The following is a 26807-nucleotide window of genomic DNA, read 5'->3' as shown; positions in this document are numbered from 1 at the left end:
TAAACAGTTGTTTCTCCAAAGAAAAGGCTACACTGGTTTGCCAAAGTCAAATAATCTTTTCAAATTACTTTGCATAAAGATGTACAAGTCTCCCAGAACCTGGGGGTGGGGGGCAACTTTTCACCAAGACAGCCTGTAAAAGTGATGGTTTCCCTCCACTGCTATCATCAGTGACACTGGAACACCGGTTTGTATCAGGCAGCTGGCTGAGTTTAAAAATCCAGGCTCACTTTCTGTTAACAAAACGCACATGGATTGGTCCCCCTGGCGTCAGCAGCCCATGGGTTTTTGCAGGAACAGCTTTAGTCCAAGAGGATGTTTTGATCTCGAAATGTTGAAGCAACTAAGAAGAGAAAGAGAGAGGTGGGATTCAAAATGGGGTCGGCAGAGGACTCATAGTGCTCTGAATGAGAGCCTCTCCTCTTCCTGCAGTGGCCACGGGCTGCAAGGAGCTCAGGAAGTGGGCATGGCCATGGTGCGGACACCAATCACCGGTCAGGGGATACAGGGGCTGCTGCGGGTTTGAGAGCAGCACTAGGTCCGCACGGGAGCCCAGCCTGTCCGCTGAGCAACTGGGAAGCTCACATGACAAAGATATGCAGACACAATGTTCAAATGACTTCCATTTTCTCAGCCATTTCAAAACTCCAACTCCTCTGCTTCCTCTTTAGGTCAAGGTAAAGAAGGAATCAAAGGAGGAAGGAGGACAGAGGGACAAGGTGAAAGTTCCAGGTTTCCCACCGGCTAGGAACCCAAGGTGATAGAGGCCCGGGAGAGCGCACTGCTGTTGGCAAGTGAATCATCCAAACAGGCTTCAGTGATGTCCTCAATTTAAATATTCTCAATCTGTACCTTTGATTGCATTTCTCATTTCTGCAGCTCAAAAAGAGAACCAGCTCTACCATTCAGGGTCAGCCTGGAAAGTACCTCAACAATGAGTTTTAGAGAACACCAAAGTATCCATCAGCTTAAAGCAATAACATTGGCCACCTACCGGCCCTGGCCTGATGTTCAAGGTCATGTTGGCTTAGGGAACTCAAGGCAACCTGCTCTAAAGGCCTGAGTCAGAGCACACATGGGTTCCTGGAGGGGAGGAAGGGCTCACCAGCGCACTAGCTACTGCCCCTTACCCTGCTGCCCACTGGGTCCAGAATAAAGTCCAGCCTAACAAAGTGTCAGTTTGGGAGAACATAAAATGTCACATGGGATCCAGCTTGCCCACCCCCACCCAGCCCTGACTCCCTCTCCAGCCTTGTCTCCCAAGCAAAGAACCGGGACCCCTTGACAGGTCCTCAGGTGGGCTGGGGCCCACCTGAGGGGAGGTCTGCAGGGGGAAGGAGCAGGGCTGACTAGTAACACATGTTGGACCTCCTCCATTGTCACATTTCAAGAGCCAAGCTGAATGACTGTAGTTAGGCAGCTCCAACATGTTATAGCATCAAGATAGCTTCAGCAAAACACCTAACCTCTGACCTTTGGTTCTGACTTCTCAGAACTGCTTGCACATCCCACATAGCAAAAGAACTCATGTGTAGATCTCCTCCACTTCCAGGCCAACGTGCCACATGGCCTTCTTCCCTTTCTGAGTGGGCAACACTATGCTCACTAAAAGAAAATCCAAACTACACAGGAAACAAAGCAAAAGCAAACAAAACAAAACAAAGCAATAAACAAAGCCCCTCTTGCAGCTCAAGTCCCAAGGAGCTAAAGTGTATCTTCTAAAAGTTCTCTGCATGATACAAAGATCTTGCTCCCATTTGACAGTGCACCACTAAAGTCCCTTCCCTTCCTGAAGCCACAGGCATGTTCCCCATCCTACTGGGGGAGACGCCATTTACCTTGTTAAGGAAAGCCCTTCTGTTACTGCTAAGAGATTTTCTTCATGAATGTGTGTGGCATGTTATCATTCTTTTGGGGGGAGGGGTCATTTAATTTTTCTCCTTCAATTAGCTACTGTGGCAAGTGATACCAACAGATGTCCCTAAGGTGGGCCATCTTTGCACTTCTGAATAAACCTGATGTGCTGGGGATGCATCTCTGTTGCCTAACCAGCAAAGTTCCATTTGCCAAGTTTTCACTTAGGATATCTTCCCTCTTTGTTAATAAATCTGACTGGCTGGTGGTTTTCCTTTCTTATATTACCCTCTCCAGGTTTTGACTATTGGGTCCATGCAAGTCTCATAAAAATGAGACTTCCTTTTCCTAGCCTCTGTTTGTATAAGATGATGATTACCCATTCATTGAAGGTTTGATAAAACTTGCAATGAAACTGTCTAGGTCTGGAACATCTGGGGGGCAAATCTTCTTACCACTGACTCCATGCATTCGGTATCTGAGGTCTATTCTCTTTCAAGTCAATTTGGGCAACTTACGTTTTCTAGTACATTGTACATTTTATCTAAGTCTTCCAATCTATTAGCAAAAAAAGTGATTTGTAGTATTTTCTTGATTTAAAAAAATCAGCAACTGCATTTTCAGCTTTATCTCTTTTCTCATTCTTAGCATGGCTTATCTGTGCCTCCTCTCCCTCTTTTTTTTTCCCCCCTTGACAATTACAGATAATGGTGCTCCCTTTCTCTATTTGCACAAGTAGAAATGAGGACTCTAAGGAAAACTCCAGCAGGTACAGTTGTATGTTAATAGCACCAAGAAACAAAACCCCAACACGGCCACCAAACACCCTGTTCCTGACCCTCTTCCAAGGAAGCGCCATGCAGGACTAGAAAGCCCCATGGCCACCTCAGTAGCAAGCCTCTGCCTGTCCCGGATATGGCTGCAGAATCTATGGCAGCACTTCATAGCGTGAGACCTTCCCCAAACCCAGGGGCAGACACTCAGAGCGGGTGCGTGGCCAACAGCAGCTTCCACTTCTCCAGCACAGACTGTGTCCTCACACACGCAAGAAGTAGGTATTTGGCCCATGTCATGAATAAGGAAATAGGCTCCTCATGGCTGAGAAACCTGCCCAGAGTGTCAGAACCAGCAAACAGCAGAGCTGGGATTTGAGTCCACTTGCCCCAGAACTCCCACCTCCACCACACTGAGCTGCCTCTCACCCCAGATGCAGCAGGATGGGTCAGTGTCCGCAGGGCCGACCGTCCCCAGGAATGGCTGCACTGGTGGCAACCCCACTGAGCCTGGCCAGCAGTCACCCCCACCCCGACCGAGTTGGGGATGACTGTTGGACACACCGGTCACCAGTCTTTCTCCACCTGCGCCGCCCAGCTCGAGAGGTGCTCTGCTCCCACACCTCTGCTGCCCACTCCCCAGCTGAGCAGAAGCCTCTCAAGTTCTCCAGCTCTCAGAGCTGTCCCCAAGTGCTGACCATCCAGAATCCCTCTCCACCCTCCCAGGCTGGCCTGGCTTCCATAGCGCCTTGCACTCACTCATGCCATCTTTCGAGGTCCTAACCTCTCAGAGTTCTGCTCTAAGCTCTGTGAGGCTGCAGGAAAGCACCTCCATAACATGGTGGAAATGTAGAAAGGAGTCAAGACACCTGGATCATGCCATGTACCTGCCACTCTGTGACCGGGGCAAGTGGCTCCAACTCTCTGAGCCTCCGTTGCCTCCTCAATAAAATGGGGAGCCTGGGTCACCAGGTAATCTCTACATGCAATGTAGATGTCAATGGCAGTAGCTCCCAAACCTTGGGCCAACGTCTTCCATGGCTAAGACATGTTAATAGTAGTCTTCCTAAATTCGCAGGGAAACCTAACAAGTAGAATTTTCTCTACTAAAGTCTCTTCTTCTTCTGCCTGCTGTTCCCCGTTTGTGCTGTCAAATAAATAAAATCCTTTGGAAAAAATTTTTTTAACTCTTTCATTTTATAAAATTTCTTTCAAACACAATTTAGCCACCCCGGACCCACCAAATTACTATCTCTGTGGAGGCTCAGGAACCTGCATTTTAAGGAGCCTCCTAATGCCTTTGCTTCTCCCAAACCTTTTGACATGTGTGTCACCTTCCCATTCACTTCTGTCGAGAGCTCCTCGTGTGACGAAGAGCTGAGCTCTTGGGCCCCTGTAGACCCAGCACAACATGGACACTTCCCAGTCCTTCAGGCCTCCAAGGGCCCAAACTGCTGCTCCATGGTTCCAAGGAGAAGAGGCTCAGTGGGTGGTCAAGGGACCCAAGGGGGTGGCATTTTAAAATGTAAAAAGGATTTAACACGAAGCTCTTACTTTGGAGTTTTTCAAATGTTCCAAATGCATCTCCTTTCCTACTCAAGTCTTGGTCTGATGGAGCCCAGGAAACAAGGCCAAGGCAGAAGGCTGATGTCTGGCTCCCACCCGCCTACCTGGATCACAAGGAGATGGATCTCCAGCTCTGCGATTCTCCGCCCGATGCAGCTCCGAACCCCATACCCAAAGGGGATGGACCCAAAGTTGTCAACTCGGTCCAGCCTTCCCTTCCGCAACCAGCGCTCCGGCCGGAACTCCTTGGCCCGAGGGAAGTTCTCATCCGCATAGGACGTGGCATAGTGGCAGAGGGCCAGCTGGGTCTGAGGGCACCATTTGCAACAGAAAAGGAATGAAGAATAGGATCACACAAAAGCAGGGCAGAGGCAAGAACCCTGTTGGCAGGTCCCTCCCGAGATACTTCTGGCTAGGAGGAGACACGTAAGGGTCCTTGCTTCCAAAGCCCCATCTTCATCATAAAACACGTGCAGAAGGAAAGGAACCTAGTGATACTTGCTAGGGCGCAAGGACTTCCTAAACATACCAGCAGACTTCCTGCTCAGCCACATGGCAGAGCCCAATACCCCACACCCTGGCACCCCCAACACTCACGCCTTTGGGAATCAGGTACCCGCCAATGACCAGGTCTTCCTGGGTCACTCGGCCATTCCCCGGCAACACTGGAAACAGCCTGGAAAAGAACCAACAGGAGCAGGATTGGGGTAGTCACTTTTAAAGTATTTTACTTCACTTCCAAAAATCTGGACATCTTGTCATTTTCATTTTTCTAAAATGTAACACGAGGTCCAGTTTCACCTAAACAATCTTGTGAGGACCTGCGTGGTTCCTTAGCTTTGGCCGGTGAGTACCCTGAGGAACGGGAAAGCAGGTCCCCTGGTCAAAAATGTTCATGAAACACAAAGCAGAGCTTTGAACGTGCTATTGTGTTCCCAGGAGGGATAATCCTGAGTCTGGGAAACTTACGTGCACATGGGACCCCCTTCCTCAGGGAACAGGCCACAGGGCTCAGGGACCCAGGAAACACATGTTCAGAAAAGCTCTACTTCAGCGTTTGGATTGTCTCTGAGAGTCAATCTGGAGAAAACTCTGAATAAAATTGCAATTGACAAATACCAGTAAACACACAGCTAGCTTTTTTCCCCCCGAGCTTAAACAACATGCTATGGATTGAGGAGGTACAACTTGAAACACCATGATCAAGTCAAGTTTAAAAGAATCACTGTAGGGCATACCATGAATCCATCTCAGCTCCTCTGCACGGCGGTCCTCCACAGAGGAACGCGGGGTTCAGAATCCCTGAACCTCAAAGGAGGAAGAAATTTCATTGGCCGCCTGATCCTACCTCCCACCCAAACCCACTCAAGGCCACCCACGTCCCTCACGTCCGCCTTTTCTGAATGGTCAGTAAAACCCTGTCATGGAGTGAGTGAGTCCACTCGGTGTTGCCAGTCCGACTAGCATATCCACACAAGAACCACAGTAAGCAGGTTTGGTAATCAGCCAAACAGCCCAAAATATTTTCCTGATCAATCCCTCTTGCTCTGCTTTACATTCAGAGGAACGGGAACCACGGAGTACTGCTCCAGAAGCATGCTGGGGAACTTGGTGAAACAAATGACTAAAGCAGATACAATGTCGTGGGGTGATGGCTCCAAAGAACTTTATGAAGAACAATTAATAGTTCAGACCATAAAACAGAGCAGCAGCCTTTCTGCTATTCTGACAAGAGCAGAGAGGAAACAAAGATGGTTAAAACTATCTCCTTCGGCCACTGGAGGTTGTTGGTGCATTTGTTTTGAACCCAATTAAATCATGATGATAAAGCATCAGAGACTTACAAGACAGTTTTTTACATGAATTTTGGTGAGCCTTTTACCTCAGTGTTTCCTTCAGCAGAGCTCTGACCAGTGGGACTTTGGGGACGTCGGCTGCCGTTGGGACGTGCCTATCCCCCAAATTCTTAAGGATCTCCTGGTACACGGTCTGCTGCACTTCTGGGTGCCTCGCCAGGAGATACACTGCCCAGGATAACGTGAAGGATGTCTAATAAAGAAACCAGCAGACACAGCCACATGGGTAAAACCAAGGATTTAAGCAACAGGCAACGTCGGCCAGGAAGTCAAGTGAGCATAAGCACATGTGCAAAGTCATGTTCATAGGCCTTACCAAAGCAAAAGCTGATTTTTCCTAAATCATGCCAGAAAAAAAAAACCAACAAATATTTTTGGAAAGTAACATCAACTGTGTGATTCAGATGCTCTTTCAATGAAGGGCTGCAGAAGACATTATTTTGGAACTTTTTTGGATCACATAAGAGCAGTCCCCTTCAATGGCATCTGAGAGGACCTAAGGATGCTGGTCAAGCCTGGAAGTTGTGAATGGAACTTTCTGTGACCTTCTTTGCAAATGTCATCTGGTTTTTGCTAGCAAGGGCCAGAGCCTGCTGGTCAGCATGGGAACTGTTCAGTCTGGCAATGCCCAGGGCCACAATGACTGGGCAGGACTTGCTCATAGGGGGCAGGGGGTAATTTGTTCACTGTTTCCATGACCTTCTCAAGTAAAGCAACCTATAAAGATTTAATAGATCATTTATTCAAAACAGTACCATTTTTATTAATACCATGTCTCAGACTGAAGAATTACATTTCTGGTTATTGAAAATAATTCTGTCTTATTCTCCGAAGCTCCAAGACTTTCACTACATTTTCTCTATTATCTATGTGACTGTATTTCACTCTCATAAACAAGTAAAGTTCACAATATAAATGCCTTTACTTTTACCTAAAAAAAAAATCAAAATCTGTAGGCTATCTGATATCATTTCCCTGTGATAGGTATCATATGTTTTTAGAGAGCAAGCTCACCTATAATATATATAATGTGCAAGTTCTTCCTTATAAATGATAAGGAAAAAATTTAGAAATTTCTATTACAATCACATTTCTGTGGAAAAACCAAATGTGGTATATGCATACAATGGAATACTATAGGCATACCTTGGAGATAATCTGGGTTGGGTTCCAGACTACCACAATAAAACGAGTATCACAATAAAGTGAGTCAAATGAACTGTTTGCTTTCCTAGTGCAAATAAAAGCCATGCTTATACTTTACTGTAATCTCCTAAGTATGCAATAGGATTATGTCTAAAACAACAACTTACCCACCTTAATTTAAAAATACTTTATTGGTAAAAACTGCAAACAATCACCTGAGAGTTCAGCAAGTCCTAATCACCCACTGAGCACAGACCAGTGATTCTATTATTATATGTTACTACATATAATATATATTTATGTTATATATAACAATATCTAATACAAATTATGTATATAATATGTGTTGTGTATTGTTATAATGAATATAATAATAATGAAAATGAAATATCATGAGAATTAGCAAAATATGACTTGGAGACAAAAAATGAGCAGATGCTATTGGAAAAATGGAGACAACAGTCTTGCTCAATGCAGGGTGGCCACAAACATTTAATTTGAAAAAAAAAAAAAAACAAAACAAAACCTATCTGTGAAGCGCAATAAAATGATGAATAAACTACTTTCATATGCAACTATCTGTGAATCCTGAAATCATTCGCTGACTAAATGAAGCTGGATGCAAAATACACATTGTATGATTCTATTTCTAAAAATTTCTAGAAAAGTGAGAACTGATGTTGAGCATCAGAAAGCAGATCAGCGGTTACCTGGGGCAGGCGGGTCAGGAGAGATGGACTGAAATGGGAGTAAGGAAATTTCAGGGGTGGTAGAAATATTCAGGATCTTGATTAGGGTGGTGGTTTCATAAATGATCAGATTTGTGTTTATCTTGTATCTGCCAACAAGTTATAATAAATTGTATGGTTTAAAAGGGTGCCATTTCTTTTGCATAAGTTATACTGCAATAAAGTTTTTTTAAGTAATATTTTAGACAATGAATATGAATTATAAGAACGTGTCTGCTGATGTTCCTTTCAGGGGCCTCTGGTAGGAATGGTCCTTTCTGTGCTCCACCTCATGTGATGCTCTTAGTTACCACCAGGGGGCAGGAGGGACAATACACCCAAATCCTCTTAAGAGGCAAGGCCAACCATTCACTCCGCTCATCCCCTCCCCATTCAAGCAAACCCACACCACTCATCACATTCACGTGGCTGATTAGGATTTTCAGTGATCACATTGATTCCATTGGTTAGTTTTATACATGTCTTTGTTTTATTGTTGTAGAAGATCCATAAAAATAAGGAATTTATACTAAGTTTTTTGCTTTTACATGTTTATGTGACATTATAATAAAAACGATGTCAACCCTGGGGTGGGACGGTTCTCCCTTTAAACAGGAGGTCTGTGCCTTATTCAAGTTCAAGAAGCACTCCTGTAAAGGAAAAGCTTAGTTGTTTAGTTTTGAAGGGCTTTGGAAATAGTGAAGCATCAGGCAAATCTTAATTATTTCACTCAACTAACTTTTCCTCCACCAAATACTAAAAACCTAGCCCTGCTTTTTCCTGTTTCACTACTTCTTTTTAGCAAATTTTTAAATTTCTCTGTATATATACCCACATGTATATCATTTTTCATACATGAATAAATGTATCCCATTACACATATGTTTTGGAGGGAAACTTGGCTCCCATTTCCCCAGGCAGGTAACCCACGTTAACAACCCAGTGTGCTCCCTCCACCCCTTCCTCCACACTCATAAAATCATGTACAGATATGGACACGCACACAGACGAGCAGGGGCTGGGCCACTGTTTGTTTTACCAATAGGAGCAAAACATACACAGTTTTCTACGTCTTCATTTCTCACTTAACAACATGGGATGCAATTCCCACCCAGTCTCTTGGCTGTGCTTTGTTCATTCTGATAGTCACCCTTCCTTGGTCATAGTAGATTACTCATCTGCCACAATACATCTATTCATCAGCATCTTACTTAAGACCGATAGACACACATATTCATGAGTCAAACTGTTTATTAAACTTTCTTTTCTTTATGCTCTCCTTAGCACATTTGGGCTTAAAAGGGATGGTGGCTTTATAAAATGAATTGGGGAGTTCTCCGTGACCCTGTAAAACTTTAAATGATAAATAATAATATTTCTAATGTCTGTGCCTTCTTCATTTTTTATATTATGAAGCAAAGGACCAAGGTTTGTCAATCGGGAATGATTTTTAAGCTTTAAAACATATTGTTACTTTGTGTGTGTGATAACTTACATTTTTTGCAGAATTATGGTTTTATGTTTTAAAATACATGTATATTATTTAAAAGTTGGAGTTTTCTCCTGGAAACTTTCAGCAGTGAAGCAGAAGTTGTTAGCACCAACACGTATGCACGTATGAGATTACTCAGGAAGGCTCCTGGCTTTAGCTGTGCTTTGCTTATCAAGAAGAGACAAAGGCCAAGACACTCACCGTGTCCACGCCAGCCAGCAGCATCTCCGTCATGTTGGCATAGATCTCCTCCAGCGTCAGCTCCTGACTGAGGAAGAGGCATGTGAGCAGCCCCCCTCTCACGCTCTTCCCGCTGTCCATGTGGGACTGTATGTCCTTCAGCTTGTTGTCAACGTGGATTTGGCCTGTTTGAAAAAAGTTATTTCTTTCGAAAGAAGTTTTGGTTGAGAATAACCTCTTCATCTTCCCAGTAACTTAATCTGTGGCAGATTCCAAAGCTAAACGAAACCCAGGTCGATTTGCTGTCAACCTGGGAAACTCATCCACATGCTTGTTTGTATAAATGAATGAAAAGTTAAAAACAGGGTGCACCTGCACAGCTCAGTCAGTTACCTGCTGCTCGGGTCACGATCCCAGAGTCCTGGGGTAGGGTCCCGAGTCAGGCTCCCTGCTCAGCAGGGAGTCTGCTTGTCCCTCTCCCCCACCTCATGCTCATTCTCTCTCTCTCAAATAAATAAAACTTTTTAAAAAAATTAAAGACAAGCTAAATATCTCTTCCTCTCTGAAAATAATGCAGAAGATACTTGCAAATGTTTCCTTTACTCATCAAAGAGCCAAGAAAGCTTTGGGGTAATAAGACTGCAGATCCTTCTTTTTACTTTTTTCTTTTTTTTTTTTTTTTCCTACCATGTTTCCAGAAGGGAGAATGGAGTGAGGGTAAAGGCTATGTTACCCTAAAAAGATAGTGCCACGTTCAATCCATCAGAACTTACATATTCAAATGAATGTTGGTCTTCAAAAGACACTATGGGACACTTCTTTCAACATTAGTGTTGTTCTAAAAAACATCACTCTAACAAACATTTTGCAAATCTTTGCTTTTTGGAAATCCTTGGTTAGCTATGTAGGAAAACTAATCTCGCTTTGCTGGGTTTGAACAAAGTATAGTTTCCTAGTTTGTTTCACCAGGTAAGAAACAGAGAATTTGTCTCTTTCCAAAAAGCTGCAAGTGAGAATGTTTGAGTGAAAGTGCACAGGCCCGCACCCGAATGTTTATAGCAGCAATGTCCACAATAACCAAACTATGGAAAGAACAGATGAATGGATAAAGAAGATGTGGTGTATATATATATATATATATATATATATATATATATATATATACACATATACACTAGAATACTCTGCAGCCATCAAAAGAAATGAAATCTTGCCATTTGCAACAATGTAGATGAAACTAGAGGGTATTATGCTGAGCGAAATAAGTCAATCAGAGAAAGACAATTATCATATGATCTCCCTGATATGAGGAATTTGAGAGGTGGTGAGGGGGTTGTGGGGGGCAGGGAAAGAAAAAACGAAACAAGATGGGATTGGGAGGGAGACAAACCATATGAGACTCTTAATCTCAGGAAACAAACTGAGGGTTCCTGGGGGATGGATGGAGAGAGATGGGGTGGCTGGGTTATGGACATTGGGGAGGGTATGGGCTATGGTGAGTGCTGTGAAATGTGTAAGCCTGATGATTCACAGACCTGTACCCCTGGGGCAAATAATACATTATATGTTAGTAAAAATTATTTAAAAAAAAAAAAAGAAAGAAAGAAAGAAAGAAAAAAATGCACAGGCCCAAAACGCTGTCTGCACTTCAAGCACTGACAGAATCATTGGACCAAAGACATCATCTCCCTTTTTTTTATTGTGGACAACATTTACTTGCATATATCACCGCTAGCATGTTTGTCACAATGAAAAGAATTCAAAAATGGGAAATCGGTCGCGTTGCTGATAGTAGCAACCCACATGCGTCTTTTCATCTGAGAAGCCGAGCCAGATAACAGGTCCAAGTAATAGCACACAACCACGCCAGGCCACCCTCCGCAGCGTCACCCCTCCAGCGGCAGAAGCCTCAGATACGGCCACAAGCCGCGCAGCTGGGTCAACCGGTGAGACAACAGGGGCCCCTCGATTCTTCTCTTACTGAATCTGAAGAGTCCGTCCCAGGACCTGCAGAACTCCCGCCAGGGTTTCGGGACGAATGGGCGGAGCCACCTGGGGATGGCGCCCGCATACATGGAGGTCTTGAACATGCTGAACATGAGCCCCAGGGCCTCGATGTAGTCCACGGTGGCCTGCGGGATGCTGTCCTCCAGGCAGCCCAGGCGGCTCTCATAAAGGATGGTGGCCACTCCTGCACGGGAAAGTGAGTTGAAAGACCCTCTCCTTTTTCCTTACGCACAGTATCAACAGGCAACATCTAGCCATAAAAGTTGCAAAAGCAATCAAGGGGCCTTCCTCCAGCGAGGTTCTGCTGTATCACCAGAGGTTTTCTCTACCAGGTCCTAAGCTCCAGGGCTTGAGTATTCAGGGCTGATAGGAAGCAGGTTGGCCGGTCATTCTTTTTGTCTGGCAGGGCTCAGCCGTATAGCAGCCCCCACCGCCCCCTCCCCCGACCCTCCTAAGGGTTTGTTCAAGACCCAGGATGCAAAGGCCCTAACCTTTTGGCCACTTGCCCAACATTAGGGAATTGAAAGGTGGCTCCTCTGGGCCATGAAGGGGGGAGCCCCAGGCCCAGAGAGTCACAGGAGCAGAGGAAACAGTCTCAATGAATCAGGAAAAAGCAAGATTTTCCACTGTGTTTACAGCTCTCTGTTGATTTTGTTACTCTGTTCAGAGAGCATTAACAGAACTTTAAAAAGTTAACTTAAAAATTAAATTTGAATTAAGGTAAACTCTCTTTTAAAAAAGGAGGATGCTGATAGAGTACAAAAGTACAAAACAAGAAGTTTGGTTCGCTACTATTATGTTTTGGTTTTGTTTTGTTTTGTTTAAGTGAAAATTAGGGACATCTGGGTGATTCAGTGTGTTAAGCATCTGCCTTCAGCTCAGGTCATGATTCCAGGGTCCTGGGATAGAGTCCTGCATCCGGCTCCTTGCTCAGCAGGGAGCCTGCTTTTCCCTCTGCCTGCCCCTCCCCCTGCTTGTGCTTTCTCTCTCCCTCTGAGCAAAAAAAAAAGAGTATTCACATGTATCCTTTAAAGAAACTTGTGACCTCCCCAGGTCAGGAGAGAGAGAGAGGGTGGGGACTTTTCAATGACTACATTTGGGGTTTGATTTTTTATTTTAGGACATGGATGGGAATACCCTACCCATCCCACATGAATTTTAAAAGCTAGAATGACTGCAGTAGAGGCCCTCTAAACTTCTACTGTTTTCTACAAACTGTGCTAAAGCAAAATATGCAGGAATTAGGAGCATGATTCTTGAGTTAAAAAGACCTGGATTCGAAATTAAGTTTCTGCCACTAAAAATGGGGGCGGGTTTTCAATTTCCCCACTTGTAAACCAGCGGTGACAGTACCCCTGGCTAAGTCAGCACCATGAGAGATATGGGTGTGTACGTGCAGGGCTCAGCCCAGTGCCTGCCAGGGACATAGGGCATGCCCAGAAGATGAGAACTACCATTTCCGCCATCTACCCTCTGACTTCGCCTCACCTTCCATTGAATATTTGAAGAAAAGGTCATTGACATTGGTCACTGTTTCTCCATCTTCTGCCTGGCTCTTGAGGACGTAGATTCTTTTAATTAAATCAGCAATAACTTGGTTGATTTCGCTTGAAAAAATGGCCACATCTCTTGGTTTCAGAATTCTTTGTCTCAGTACACGTCTCATCTTGAGCCACTGTTCACCCTCCCTAGAAGAGTAAAGTGAGTTTCAAATCATCTTACTTCCATTGACTTCCTGGAAAAGAACTCAGGGAACCTCTGAAAGTTTCCCCAGCAATAAAAAGCCAACAAGATCTGCCGATCCAAATAGAATAAAGATACTGCGCAAGAGGAGGGGAGAACTTCAGCCTTGCAGTCTGTTCCCCTCGAAGCAAACTTGGAAGGGGAAAAAATCCCACTGGGAATCATCTTTATGAAAGTGAGATGAGGGGCGCCTGGGTGGCTCAGTGAGTTAAAGCCTCTGCCTTCGCCTGAGCTCATGATCCCAGGGTCCTGAGATCAAGCCCTACATCGGGCTCTTTGTTCAGCAGGGAGCCTGCTTCCCTGTCTCTCTCTCTCTGCCTGCCTCTCTGCCTACTTGTGATCTCTGTCTGTCAAATATATAAATAAAATCTTAAAAAAAAAAAAATCTAAAAAAAAAATAAATAAATAATTAAAAAGAAAGTGAGATGATATCCTTTGAAAAAACCCTGCAGAAATATTATAATAATGAGACATGAGGCTGTTGGGATTAGCAAAAGAGAAAAAAGTTTATGTGTATGAACTCCTGAACCCTGAACTGAGCTCCTGGGTGGAGAGTGGATAGTGGATGCCTCAACTAGTGGCACAGAGAGTGAGAGCTTTTACAACATTTGACCACTCCCCTCTGGGGCTGGACCAGTGGGGAGGAGGTGTTTGATTTTTCCCTCAGAGCCAAAGTTGAGGGGCTCTGGTGATACCCAGTCCCAGCTTTTATTTACTTCATTTGAGAAACCTATAGTTGTATTTCTCTTCAATTCATGTATAGGGCATGTATATGAAAAAAGAATCACAAATGGAATTTCTAAACCAAAGGGATTTGGACCTGGGGATACACAGGTGCTCTGTGTTCTCCTTCCTGCCTGGAACTGTGCTTATTAGCACTTAGGGGCACAGAGGTGTTGGTAAGCCTTGTTTACAAACAATAATCATAGCTTGTTATGAGATGGGAACAGCATCACATAGCGATCCACACAGGAAGGCTCTTAGCCCCTCTTCGATGTCTCCTAAAGCAGCTGCTCCTTCCCCCTCTGCCCACAGATCTGCTCTGTGAACCTCCCTCCCTTCGTTGTCACAGAGAGGACACTGACAGCCTTGGAGCACTGCTTGAGAAACAGTTCCTCCCTTCTTCCAGGCTAGTGCAACCCGACCTTGTCCCTGCCATCAAATCTCTTCCCAGAGGAGAAGGGATGGGCCCTCTGGCACCAGTATTTAGGAGATCATGCAAAGAGGCCGTTTTGCCACTACGCCACTGGGAGGTGTGCAATTTATTAAAGACTGGTTTTCGAAGCCAAGTATCCAAGCAGGGGCCTCCCAACCACAACCCACCGGGGCCACATACTCACGCCGAGATGAGCCCGGTGGATCTCCCTCGCAAGTGTCGGTACTCCTGCCAGGACCCCATGTTGGCTCTCTGGGGCGCGGCCCCCTCTGCCCGGAGCACCTGAGCCACCATGTCTCGGTCTGCAATAGATACTACAAACTGAGGACCAAAGTGAGACTTGAAGATTTTTCCATATTCTCGTGTGTGCTTCTGCTGCGATACCATGGAGAAACCAAAAAAGGAAAAAATACAGATATGATATACCTTTTTTATAAACATTTCTGGGTGTTAGGGGAGTAGAAAATTGGGGCAGAGGAAAGCTCTACATTAAACAGAGCTGAATCAGAGTTGTAAATTTACATATTCCTAAGATAAATGTACTTTCACGTCATTAACCAGATTCACATAAGTTTTCTTATTCTTTAGAGCATGATTTTAACAATACTTAGCTATGTGGAGCAACAAGAGAGAAATGTCATTATGGATGCAGATGAACTGCAGAGCCTTCAATGGCCAGAGCCAAAAAGACTGTGCTAGCCTGTCCCAGACCCTCAGCAGCTCTGTCACCCTGTTCTGCAGAGAGAGAGCCCTCTGCAGGCAATCTGTAATGAACCTATAAAAATGGCCCCCATCAAGAAAATGAAAGAAAGGGCATCTAGATTAGAAAGTGAGAACAAAGCTACATTTAATCACAAATGACATGATCTCCCATACAGAAAATTCTGAGGAATCCACTAAAAAACTATCAGAACTAATAAGTTCAGCAAGCTTGCAGGATATAAGATCAATATACAAAAGTCAGTTGCAATGAACAATACAAAAAGAAAATTAAGAAAACAATTCCATTTACAATAGCATCAAAAACAATAAAAAACAATAAAACAATAAAAGCTTAGACAACAAAAGAAGTACAAAACTTATACGTGAAAGCCATTGAAAGAAATTAAAGAAGACCCAAATAAATGGAAAGCTTTCCCATGTTCCTGGATTGGAAGACTTAAAATTATTAAGATGGGAATACTCCCCAAATTGACCCATAGGTTCAACACAATCTCTATCAGAATTTCTTTTGACTGCTTTGTAGAAAATTGACAAGCTTAAAATTCATACGGAAATGCAAGGGACCAATATAAAAAACAACCCTGAAAAAAAGAACAAAGTTGAAGGCTTCCCTTTTCTCTATTTCAAAACTTGCTACAAAAGCAACAGTAATCAAGACAGTGTAGTACTGGCATGAGGATAAACATCTAAACCACTGGAGTAGAATTGAGAATTCAGAAATAAACCCACACATCTCTGGTCAACTGATTTTCGACAAGGGTGCCAGTGCCAAGACAATTAATTTGGGGAAGAATAGTCTCTTCAACAACTGGGGGTGCAGGGACAAGTGGATATCTAAGGCAAAGAATGAATTTATACCCTTTTTCATACCAGATATAAAAATTTCCTCAAAAGCGTTCAAGTCCTAAATGTAAGAGCCAAAACCATAAAATCCTTACAAGAAAAGATAGGGGTGAATCTTCATGACCTTGAATTTGGCAATGGCGTCTTAAGATATAAAATCAGAACCATGAACAACAAAAGAAAAAGTAGATAATTAGACTTCATCATGATTTAAAACTTTGGGTTTCAAAGGACACTATAAAGAAAGTAAAAGATAATCCCCAGAATTGAGAAAATATTTGCAAAGTGCATATCTGATAAGGGACTTGTATGTAAAACATATAAAGAACTATTACAACTCAATAAAACAATGAACCAATGAAAGACCGGGCAATTATTCCAATGGACATTTCTCCAAAGAAGATATACAAATGAGTAATAAGCAGATGAAAAGAAGCTCAACATCATTAGTCATCAGGGAAATGCAAATCATAATCACAATGAGATGCCACTTCACACCCACTACAGTGGTTATAATCAAAAGAATAGGTACGAACAAGCCCTGGCAAGGATGCGGAGAAATCACAACCTCTTACACTTGCTGGTTGGAATGTACATAGTGCAGCCACTTTGAGAAATAATCTGGCAGTTCCTCAAAAGTTTCAACTAGAGCTGCTATTTCACCCTGCAATTCCATTCCTAGATATATATCCAAAGAAATGAAAACATATATCTATACAAAAATAAACTTATAATGAATGTTCATAGCTGCATTTTTCACAATTAGCAAAAAGGTAGAAATGATCCACGTGTCTGTCAGCTGATGAATGGACAAGCAAAATGTAGTATGCCCCTATACTGGAGTATTATTTGTCCATAAAAAGAAATGATGTACTGGTACACACGACAACATAGATGAACCTTGAAAACGTGATGCTAAGTGAAAGAAGCCAGACACAAAAGACCACATGCTATGATTCCAGTTATATGAAATGTCCAGAATAGGCCAGTCTACAAAGACAGAAGGTAAGTTAATGGTTGCTTATGGCTGGAGGGATGGAGAGTTGGGAAGTGATAGCTTAAAGAAACAATATGGGGTTTCTTTTTAAGGTTATGAACATGTTCTAAGATTGACTGTGGTGACTGTTGTATGGTATATGAATTATATCTCAATAGCGCTAGTACCAAAAGACAAAGAGAAATCACAATAAATGTGAATGGGTTAAATAAATAAATAGAGAGAGAGAGAGAGAGCATGCGCCTCTAGACTTAGGTCAGCATGGCAGAGCCAGGGCAGAGCATATGGAGAAAATGACTTAAGTCTCTCTTTTGCATCTGCCAACATTTCTTATCACCCCCTTCTTAACCTCAGAAATAGCAGGCCAAAGGGGCTGTTGTCTCTCCATTCTTCTACTCCTCAGATAGAAGATACTTACTTCCTTATCAACCTGACTGAAGTCCTCCCACCCAGATATGAGGAAACTCAGACTCAGCTGAAAGGTGTTCCCCTGGGTCTCTGAATGGGAACCATGGATGAGATGACTGTACTACTGGGAAATGGGATTGAAACTACTGGGAAATGGGTCACTCCCCAAACAAATTCAACTATCAAACGGGCACCCTCAGCCCAAGGAAGCAATCGACCAGGCACAAGAAAGAACAAGATGCATGACCCAGATAGTGTACAGCACTTTTTTGCTAGCAGACCACAGAACCATACAGTCAGTCCCAGTACTTAGAATTTGTCTGGACATTAAAAGCACAGACACTGGAGTTTGAATCTTAGCTCAGCGTGCATTAGCTAGGCAACCTTACCCACTGTACTTCAGTTTCCTCACCTGAGAAATGGACAAATAATAGAACTTGCCTCATGTGTAGGACTTTGAAAAGAGTTCTAGAAATGTTCATTATTAGTATTTACATGTTATGATTATAGCTTACAAAGCCCTTCCACAGCCCTAATCTCATTTGACCTCACCATAACTTGTGAGATGGATGAGGACTGTCAGACTCCTGTACAGACAAGGAAACTAAGGTCCAGAAAGAATAAATGATTGGTCAAGATTCCACAGGTCCCTGTGGAGGGCTAACATTTGAACACAGGGCCCTCCTGCTCCATCACATCTGAAACCAGTCTTTGGCAACACAGGCTAGGATGTCTGTTCTGCCACTAACTAGCTGTGTGACCTCCAGCAAGTCACTCAACCAACACCTGGGTCTTTTCCACCTATACAGGAAAGACTTGAACCATACAGATGACTCGTGAGCTAACACTGTATCACAAGTGTGATCACAAGTGGAATAAAGTATACTGGAGGTAATAGTAACAGAGTAACTGTCTTCCTCTTACAAGTGCCTCAGGAACAAGCTGGAGAACAGGGCAGATGGGCTTGCTAAAACCTTATTCAGTCTAGAGCAATCTGAGCACTCCTGCAGTGGGGTAACCCAAGGCCATCAAGCACTCCCTGGGGTCCTCAGAGGGGTTTCAGGAGGATTCCAGCTCTTGCAAATGAGTGCTATTTGGAGAATAAAGGAAAAGGGGAGCCCAGAAGGACAACAGAGCTGGGAACAGTTGGGGCCTGTCTACCCTGTTTCAGGAAAGCTCAGGTGAGTTAGTTCCATGACTGTCCTCTGGCAGGTGGTGCTACCACTCAGGACCTATCACAGTGATAGGCGGGGTCTGAGCCTTGGGCAGGAGGGCTGCCTGTAGGGTGATGGGGGGAAGCAGGGCAGATGCAGAGAAAATGCCCCTCTGAACTGAGACACTTTGTAGTTGTGGAGAGGTGGCTCCCTAGGTGGCTCCTGCTAGAGAGGCAGGTTTTAAACCTGGTCAGCTTCTGGAAGAAACCTGTGCTGAGGAACCAACTGTGGGTTTATACTGTGAGGACAAAACCAGATGGCACCAGAGGCAGGTAAAAGGGGGGGGGGGGGGAACCAGAAACAAAAAAAATCCAGCTGCAATGACTTGCCCACAACCAATAGCAAAACATATTTTATCCCATTTGAAAACTACCATCCTGATAGCTTATGTTCAAATTCCACACGGAAAAGAGAGAAAATCATTTCTGACCCCTAGAAGCATGTCAGGCAGAATACTGTGTAGGTGTGGGGGATGGAGAGGAGGGGCTGGAATTTCAATCAAATTAAACTTGCTCCTGAGTTCCACTGTTGTTTTCTCCCAATGAAGTTTCTGCTTCTCCAACCCAATTAGGGCCTCTGCACCATCACGCATGCTTCTCGGTTGAGGGAATGAATGAATGACCATGACCGCAGCCGGGGGCGGGGCGGGGGAGGGGGGTCGGGTCACAGAAGATTTCCTCTGAGAAGTGCTTTGAAGGATGACAGATTTGAACAAAAGGAAGTGGGGCTGTGGGGAGGGTGTTCTTGGAAACGGTCATAAGGCCCAGGTCCCAGAAATAAGTGTGCGCTGGGGTGGGAGCCCTGAGAAAATGAAGAAGTCCAGCGAGGAAGCAGCTGCCAGAGCGAACGAGAGGAAAGGAGATCCCATGACCCTTGAAGGTGGAGGGTCGCCTTGCAATGAAGGGCGCAATGTGCGATGAGGGAAGAAAGGCAAAATTCAGGGTTGAGATAAGAAACTGTAGACTGATGGGGCGCCTGGGTGGCTCAGTGGGTTAAAGCCTCCTGGGATCGAGCCCCGCATCGGGCTCTCTGCTCAGCGGGGAGCCTGCTTCCTCCTCTCTCTACCTGCCTCTCTGCCTGCTTGTGATCTCTTTCTGTCAAATAAATAAATAAAATCTTTAAAAAAAAAGAAAGAAAGAAAAGAAAAGAAACCGTAGGAAAAAAAGAAAAAAGAAAAGAAACCGTAGACTGAGCCGGTCCCCAAACTCCCACAGGTTGTTGGAACGACTGGGTTCTTCCTAGGTCCCTGCCTGAGTCCTGGCTTGCAGCCAAGGTTCATTTACATTCGTGTGACGACCCCATCACTTAGAGGCTAAACAACCTGTGGCCTCTGGACCTCGGCTCTTTGGGGGAGGGGGGGCGTGTTTGTTTTCCATTTACAAAACACAAGCAAAAGGGACCAGAAACGGACTCAACATGACTTCGACCGCGTAGACGCGGTGCTCTGAGAGCTCAGAGCTGTTCGCAGCGCTCCGGGGCCGGGCCCCAACGCCCCCGCGGGAGAAGGAGCTCTTCTGGGCCCCCCTCGGGGCCATCCCGGGGCGGGACGGCGACTCCCTCAGCTGGGCTCCACACGTCCCAACCCCGCGCGAGGTCTCCTACCCGGGGACTGCTCCCCGGCACCCCTCCTCACGCTCACTCCCCAGAGCCCTCTCCCCGGCTCGCCCAGTCCGAGGACCCCGCCCTGGCGCCCTTCCTTGAGGCCACTTTTCTTGCCCCACCCCCGCCCGGCGTCCCCCTCCCCCGCAGCATCCGCTGCCCGGTGCCTCCTCCTTGGGGTCCCTCCCGGGCGACCCTCCTTCACGTCCCCTTCCCGGCAGGACCTGGCACCGCCACCCTCCGGCGTCCCCTGCCCGGTGCCCCCTCCCTGGAATCCCTTCGGGCCCCTCCGCGGTGCCTCCTCCCAGACGCCCTCCGGCGCGCGCGAGCTCTCCGCGCTCAGAGGAACAGTGCCCTGGCCCGCTCCCCTCCCGGCCCTGCGCGCGCCGCTACCTGGATCTCGTGGATGCGGCTGAAGCCGTCCTTCCAGAAGAACTCCACCAGGTTGGCGAGGGTGCGGGGCCCCGGCATGGCGGCGAGGCTGCGGGGTCCCTCGGCCTGGCCCCCGGCCCGCGGCGCTCCCCGCCGCCCCGCTCCTTTGTCCTCGGCCCGCGCCCCCGCCGGCAGCCGGGCGCCCTCGGGCCGGGACGGCCGCGGGGCCCCGGAGCCCAGGAACCCGCCCCGCCCGGGCGCCGGGCTCACACGGGCTTTCAGGATTCGCGCCAGCAGAGCCATTGCAGCCGTTTGGGTGCGTTGGTTGTTCGAAGCAATTTTTTTGTTTGGGGAGCTGTTGTCCTTGGGGGTTGCTCTTTGCTCCGCTTCAACGTGTTCGAGCAGCGCTTCTTCGAACTCATACCGCCTGGGCATCAGTTTACACAGACCATTATTAAAGGCTCCCTCCCCTAAGGCTGGAAAAAAAGGGGTGGTCTGTGATTAGACTGCTGGAGAATGAGGCGGTTAGCTTTCCTTCACATCACATTAATTCACCACTTAAGCGTTCTTCGAAACCACAAAATTTTACATTCAACCCCACTTCCGACCATGCCCCCCCCAAAAAAAAGTAAGAAAAAGAAAAATCTACTGGGATTTTTAAAAGTACTTTCTGCCTTAAAAATTACTATGGAGAGTACACCCGAAAAATCTAATTCACTTTTTATGTATATATATTTTAGAAACAGCTCTTCATGATTTCAAGCTGTACAGTTACAATTCAACATACAAATATGTTGATCATGTGTGCACGTAGTTCGTGACATTGTAAAATGGCCACACTATTATTTTACCACAAGTTTCCATAAGGATAATTGTGCAGTCTCCATTTGGCTTTTATAAGTCTCCTGGATTTTATCCCAGCTCTCCACTGCAAGGAGTGAGGAAGTGTGGTGCTTGAACAGTGGCTTGGGCATTTGACAAGTTTCCGGTTTCTGGCAAGGATTGGTCCTGTTATGCAATGCTTAGGAGAAAGGAACACACCTCCACGGGAAGGTGAGAAGAGAGGGGAGTTGGCCAGCTTGGGTTCAGAGCTCAGTGCCTTGCTGTAGAGAGGAAGTGGACCACTGAGGGAGGGACTTGGCATGGGAAGGGCAAGAAGTGTGTCATCTGGTTTCAGGAAGGGAGCCGAGACTCTGAATGAGCAGTTCAACAACTTACTCTAAAAACTGAGAACATTACTTAAAGATTTCATACGGTTTGTACTCGTGCACCTGAAGAAGAAAACACACACACACACAAACCACAAACACCAAGTATTGTTACTAATCAAAAATTGATCTACTTTTTGATTTATACCTTTACAGCTCTGTTTTGATTTATGCCTTTACAGCTCTGTTAAATCTACACAATTATGATAATACAATTATAATAATTGTAAGTAAGTAAGTGAAGCAAAGATGGCCACAGGTATTCAATTTCTAGAACTCTTATTTAGAAAGCACTGTAGCTGCAAGGGGTTCAAAGAGTAAGCCATTGAACCTGGCTCTGAAGTCTCATACCTAAAAGAGGAATACAACAGTTACATAAATCCAAGCAGGTTTAGCATCAGTGTCATAAAGCTGGTACAGAGTATGACTAGAATTTGTGGGAAGGAGCAATCACACCTAGTTGAAGGGCTGGTGCGGAAGAAAGACCTCCCAAGAGAAGTAGCATTTTCCGCAAGGTTTGAAGCCTGGGCTCAATTTCAGTAATCAGAAGTGGGGCAGCAATTGTGCCAAGGGGAGCATGAAGAATGGCACAATGACTTTGTTCCAAGAGACTTTAAGTATTTCTGAGGGTTACTGGTCCTCCAAACAAAGATCTCATCAAAGGGACCTTGTGTATAAAAGGCAATTCAGTCCATTCTAGACAAGAAACTGTTGAATATAGATTTATATATAAAGTGATTTGGGACGCCTGGGTGGCTTAGTCCGTTAAGCATCTGCCTTGGACTCAGGTCATGGTCCCAGGGTCCTGGGATAGACCAGGAGTTGGGCTCCCTGCTTAGTGGGGAGCCTGCTTCTGCCTCTGCCCCTCTCTCCACTCATGCTGGCTCTCTCACTCTCAAATAAAATCTCTTTTAAAAAATAAAGTCATTTAAAATGTGGCTACATCTTTATTAGGGCTAACTAAGAAAAGCCTGTGGTTGAAGACAGGAAAGTAGAGGAAAGTGAAAGAATATAGAGAGGGTGCCTGGGTGGCTCAGTGGGTTAAGGCCTCTGCCTTCGGCTCAGGTCATGATCTCGGGGTCCTGGAATCGAGCTCTCTGCTCGGCGGGGATCTTGCTTCCCTTCCTCTCTCTCTCTGCCTGCCTCCCTGCCTACTTGTGATATCTCTATCAAGTAAATAAATAAATTCTTAAGAAAAATAAAAAATAATAATAATAAAAAGAATATAGAGAAAGACAAGGAGGAAGAAAGATTTAATCACACACAGAAACGGGTTTTCAGGGAGCACCCTTGCAATCCTGTGTCTCAGCATGTCATCTCTGGTGATGTCTAAAGCTGATTCCATAACTGTGGATACAGGTAAGGTTATCAGTTCTTCATATTTGCCTCAAGCCCTAATGAAACTAAGCTGAAGGCTACTTTAGAATCTCAGTATGGTGGTATAAATTATCAATCTGAAATTCTGCAGTAGAACAGTATATCATTTACTTTTTTTTTCCTGTTTTCTTATTACTCTTTTGTGGCTAGTTATTATTATTAGTGGAAAACGTGTATGAGCCCAGGAATAGAATAAATCATTCTGACTGGGAGAATTTCTTTCATTAATAAATAAATAAATAAATATTACTAAGTAACTGTTACTTTGGTCTTTGTGCAGTTTTTTTCAATGAATATTACTTTTATAATAAAATGTAGTTTATTTGAAATAAATGATTCTTATAGTTACAGGGAAGTTTAATGGGAGAAAATAAAGGATGGAATGTTATAATAATCTGAAACACAAGTAAAAAAATAACTGAAAAAAAAATTTTTCAAATAGGAAAGTACTGTTCAGGTGTTTGTTCCTTTCTCCCCCAGTGAGCAAGAGAAACAAAAATGAGACTGATTTCAAGTAGACAGGACAGTACTATCTGTCCCCATCTGACCTGAAACCAGGAGACTTCACACAGCTGTTTTCCCTCAATAAAACCAGCTTATTGGCAGTACATAGGGAAACAATGAGGTGCCCTTACCTAAAAGCAAAAAAGCGGGGGGAAATAAAGTTGCCCTCTAGAAGTTGGAACAATAAACTCTACACACATTAACTAGCCATCTGTGGGTGTAAAATCAAGATATAGTCTTTAAGAGCTCCCAGAACTCAAATCAAGGTCACCTCAGATGAATCTCTAGGATGCAAAACTGGAATGTGGGGGCTGATAGGTAACCAAAGCTTAATGAAGTATATTCGTGGAATAGAACAGGGATGATCAAACAATCTCAGAAAAGAGAACTAGTGTACAAGACGTTCTAGGAAGCAAGGCTTTCCATTCCAAAACCCAAACTTGCCAGTCACAGTGAGGCAGGAATTGTTTCCCAAGCTTCCCATGGTCTGGGGGAATATCTGTCCCCCATGCCGGCTTCCTGTGCTCTGATTCCTTGCCCCTGACTGGTTTCATTTTCCATCTGAAAAATTAATGATACCTCAAACAAAATTAATGGTATGATCTTTCTACTTCCCCACACCCATCAATTAAAAGACAAAACAGAAAGGAAATGAAACGAAGATATCCTGGAAGTCAGAACTGGTAGATCTCATATCTTCTTTCTGTGAGTAAGCTGGGGTTCTTTAAGACACCACTGACACGTAGCCCCAACAATCCCCATCAGCTGAGGCAAAGAGAAAAATTCCCCTCTTCCTCACAGCAATGTGGGAATTCTCCAGTGGGCTTGGTTAGCCAGCAAAGCTGTAGAAGCAGTTGTCTAGCTGCCAAAATAGCTTTAACTTCCTAGAATGAAAACCTGTTGATTGCACTAACTAGCTTTATGAAATACGGGTTTGCCTATTCACAAACATGTATCAAGCACCAGGCTCTATCCTAGGCACCCTTTCACCCATTCCATTCTCACCGCTACCCTACACAGGTACACCGTCTTCATTTTCTTTGAGGAAACAGGCTTCAGAGACTTGCTCCAAAGAGCTGAGTCTTGAATCCCAATCTGCTTCTACATTTGCTTTCCCTACACCTACTTTAGTGGAAGTGAAGAGGATTCAGGCCAGTTCTCCGCGCATCGGCAGGAGGCAGGCTTCATAGCACTCGTCACTTCTTAGACACTAGTGATGCGAGAGATTCACAAGGAATGACTGTAGTGAATTCAGAAAGAAAGGCAGAGGCAGAAGTCTCCCCCATGGTCTCCGGGAAGATCCGTAGGAGATGAGAATTGTATGCTCACTCTCCTTTTCTTGGATAGCCACCTGCTCCTCATTTCCCGTATGCTCTGTATGGTCCAAGTGGCTTGGATAGGGCCAGCTGCCCTGGGCCCCTTGCTCCAGGGTGATCAGAGTCCTCAAGGGACTCTTCTAGAGCATCAGCCAAGGTGCCCTCTTGTTTGGGGACTGCAATCTGGAAGGCCCTGTGAGCCATCCGTCCCATCATACACAGATAGCACCTGACTGAGGGCCTTGCACACAACAGACAGCCTTGACACCCTCCTTGGAGACACCGGATCCAATTGTGCCCAGAAGAGATCTACCACCCTCTCCCTGATTTCTCAGGTGGCTGAGTCACACATTCTTTCATTTTCCTTTACGAAGCAGCTTTTACTTGGTGAATGAATCACCGCTTGAAGTGAGGTCTTCGTCTTGTAGATTCAGAGAGCCCTCCTTACTAGAATGTTAGAGCCCCGTTTATGAGAATACCTGCCCAAAGGAATGGGCACTTCCAATTAAATGATTACTTCACAATAAGAGGGAGAACTATCTAAGTATCAAACATTTCCACTGACCTTACCAGCCTATTTTGTCCCTGTGGACACTGAAAACTAAACTCTCAGAACTTTGCCTGGTGAGCAGGGCCCAGTCCTCCTGTCTGCCATAGATCCCCTTAACCCTTGATTGGGCATGTGTATGTAACAGTTTCCCAGCCTGAGTCTAGAACTATAAACGTCCTAAGGGCTGGGATTGTGGCTGCATTCCCCCAAGCCTAACTCAGAGCTGGCCCACAGTGACACAAATGTCAAAACCAATTTCTGTTTCAGTTAGCAAAATGAAGAATCCAGTCCCTACTACTGAGATACAAACCACAAAGCATCTTCTTGCTTAAGTAGAAACTTTCCCTGCAATGGCAAAACATGACTTTGACATTTGACAAATGAACTTCCAGTAGCTATATGAATTCCTGAGCCCACTGTCCACTGAGGGAGACTTATTATAGAACAGCTGGCTTCGGCACTTCCCTCTACAGTCCTCTGGGACACCAGGCAGTTGCCCCAGTGCCCAGGAGCTCTGTGGACCATTGCCTCCACTCCACCCCCCACCCATGGGCGCTGAAACCCCACATCAGCCATGGGGCACAGGACACAGAGACTTCATATAAATTCCCTTGTAACAAATAGGAAAAGAGGTATGTATGGATTAAGTAGCTTGTAAGTTCATATCATGATGCCTTCTAAATTGTCTAAAATAGCTCTTCCAAGGCTTGTTTTTCATTTTATTTTGAGAGCACCAACTTTTCGTTTAACTTGAGAAGTGTTTAGGAAGGAGTTTCACATTAGGAATTTTTTTGAGTGAGCTCTATGCCTCACATGGGATTTGAACTCAGGACCCTGAAGCAAGAGTCATGTGCTCTGCCAGCTGAGCCTGCCAGGCACCACTTTAGGATTCTTATCTTGGATATTTCCCTTAAATCCTGGTACTTACACTCCCTATTTGAAATTACAATAATACTACTAACTGGGTTCAACATTTGCCTGGGATAGTGCTCATGTTACATAGCTTTGCAAACATATTTGGTGGCATTCATTTGCATGCTTTAAAGTCTTGCCCAAAGATTTTGATTTCTTTTTAAAGTATTTGAATTAATAAATGAATGAAGATAATAATAAAAATAATACTAATATCTGAACACACCTTATTTTCAGTTGACCCTCTCCACGACTCTTGGTCTAGACGGCTCAGTGACAGGTC

General features: G+C 44.9%; 1 protein-coding gene across 1 annotated transcript; it reads right to left on the bottom strand.

The window, feature by feature from the left end:
- Positions 1 to 226: 226 nt before the first annotated feature.
- Positions 227 to 20975, bottom strand: CYP27C1 (cytochrome P450 family 27 subfamily C member 1; the record flags this gene model as incomplete). Its single annotated transcript, XM_080799654.1, has 9 exons — positions 20679 to 20975; positions 14686 to 14876; positions 13091 to 13290; positions 11577 to 11786; positions 9617 to 9780; positions 6076 to 6242; positions 4791 to 4869; positions 4298 to 4501; positions 227 to 343 (listed from the first exon to the last, which is right to left on the bottom strand). Exons 1-9 carry the CDS (start codon positions 20958 to 20960, stop codon positions 227 to 229), a joined length of 1614 nt encoding a protein of 537 aa, XP_080655780.1. The 5' UTR covers positions 20961 to 20975.
- Between the last annotated feature and the right edge of the window lie 5832 nt (positions 20976 to 26807).

This window comes from Martes martes (genome assembly GCF_963455335.1).
Source record: "Martes martes genome assembly, chromosome: 3".
In the NCBI taxonomy this organism is placed as follows: Eukaryota; Metazoa; Chordata; class Mammalia; order Carnivora; family Mustelidae; genus Martes; species Martes martes.
This window is presented reverse-complemented; position numbering and strand designations above follow the sequence as displayed.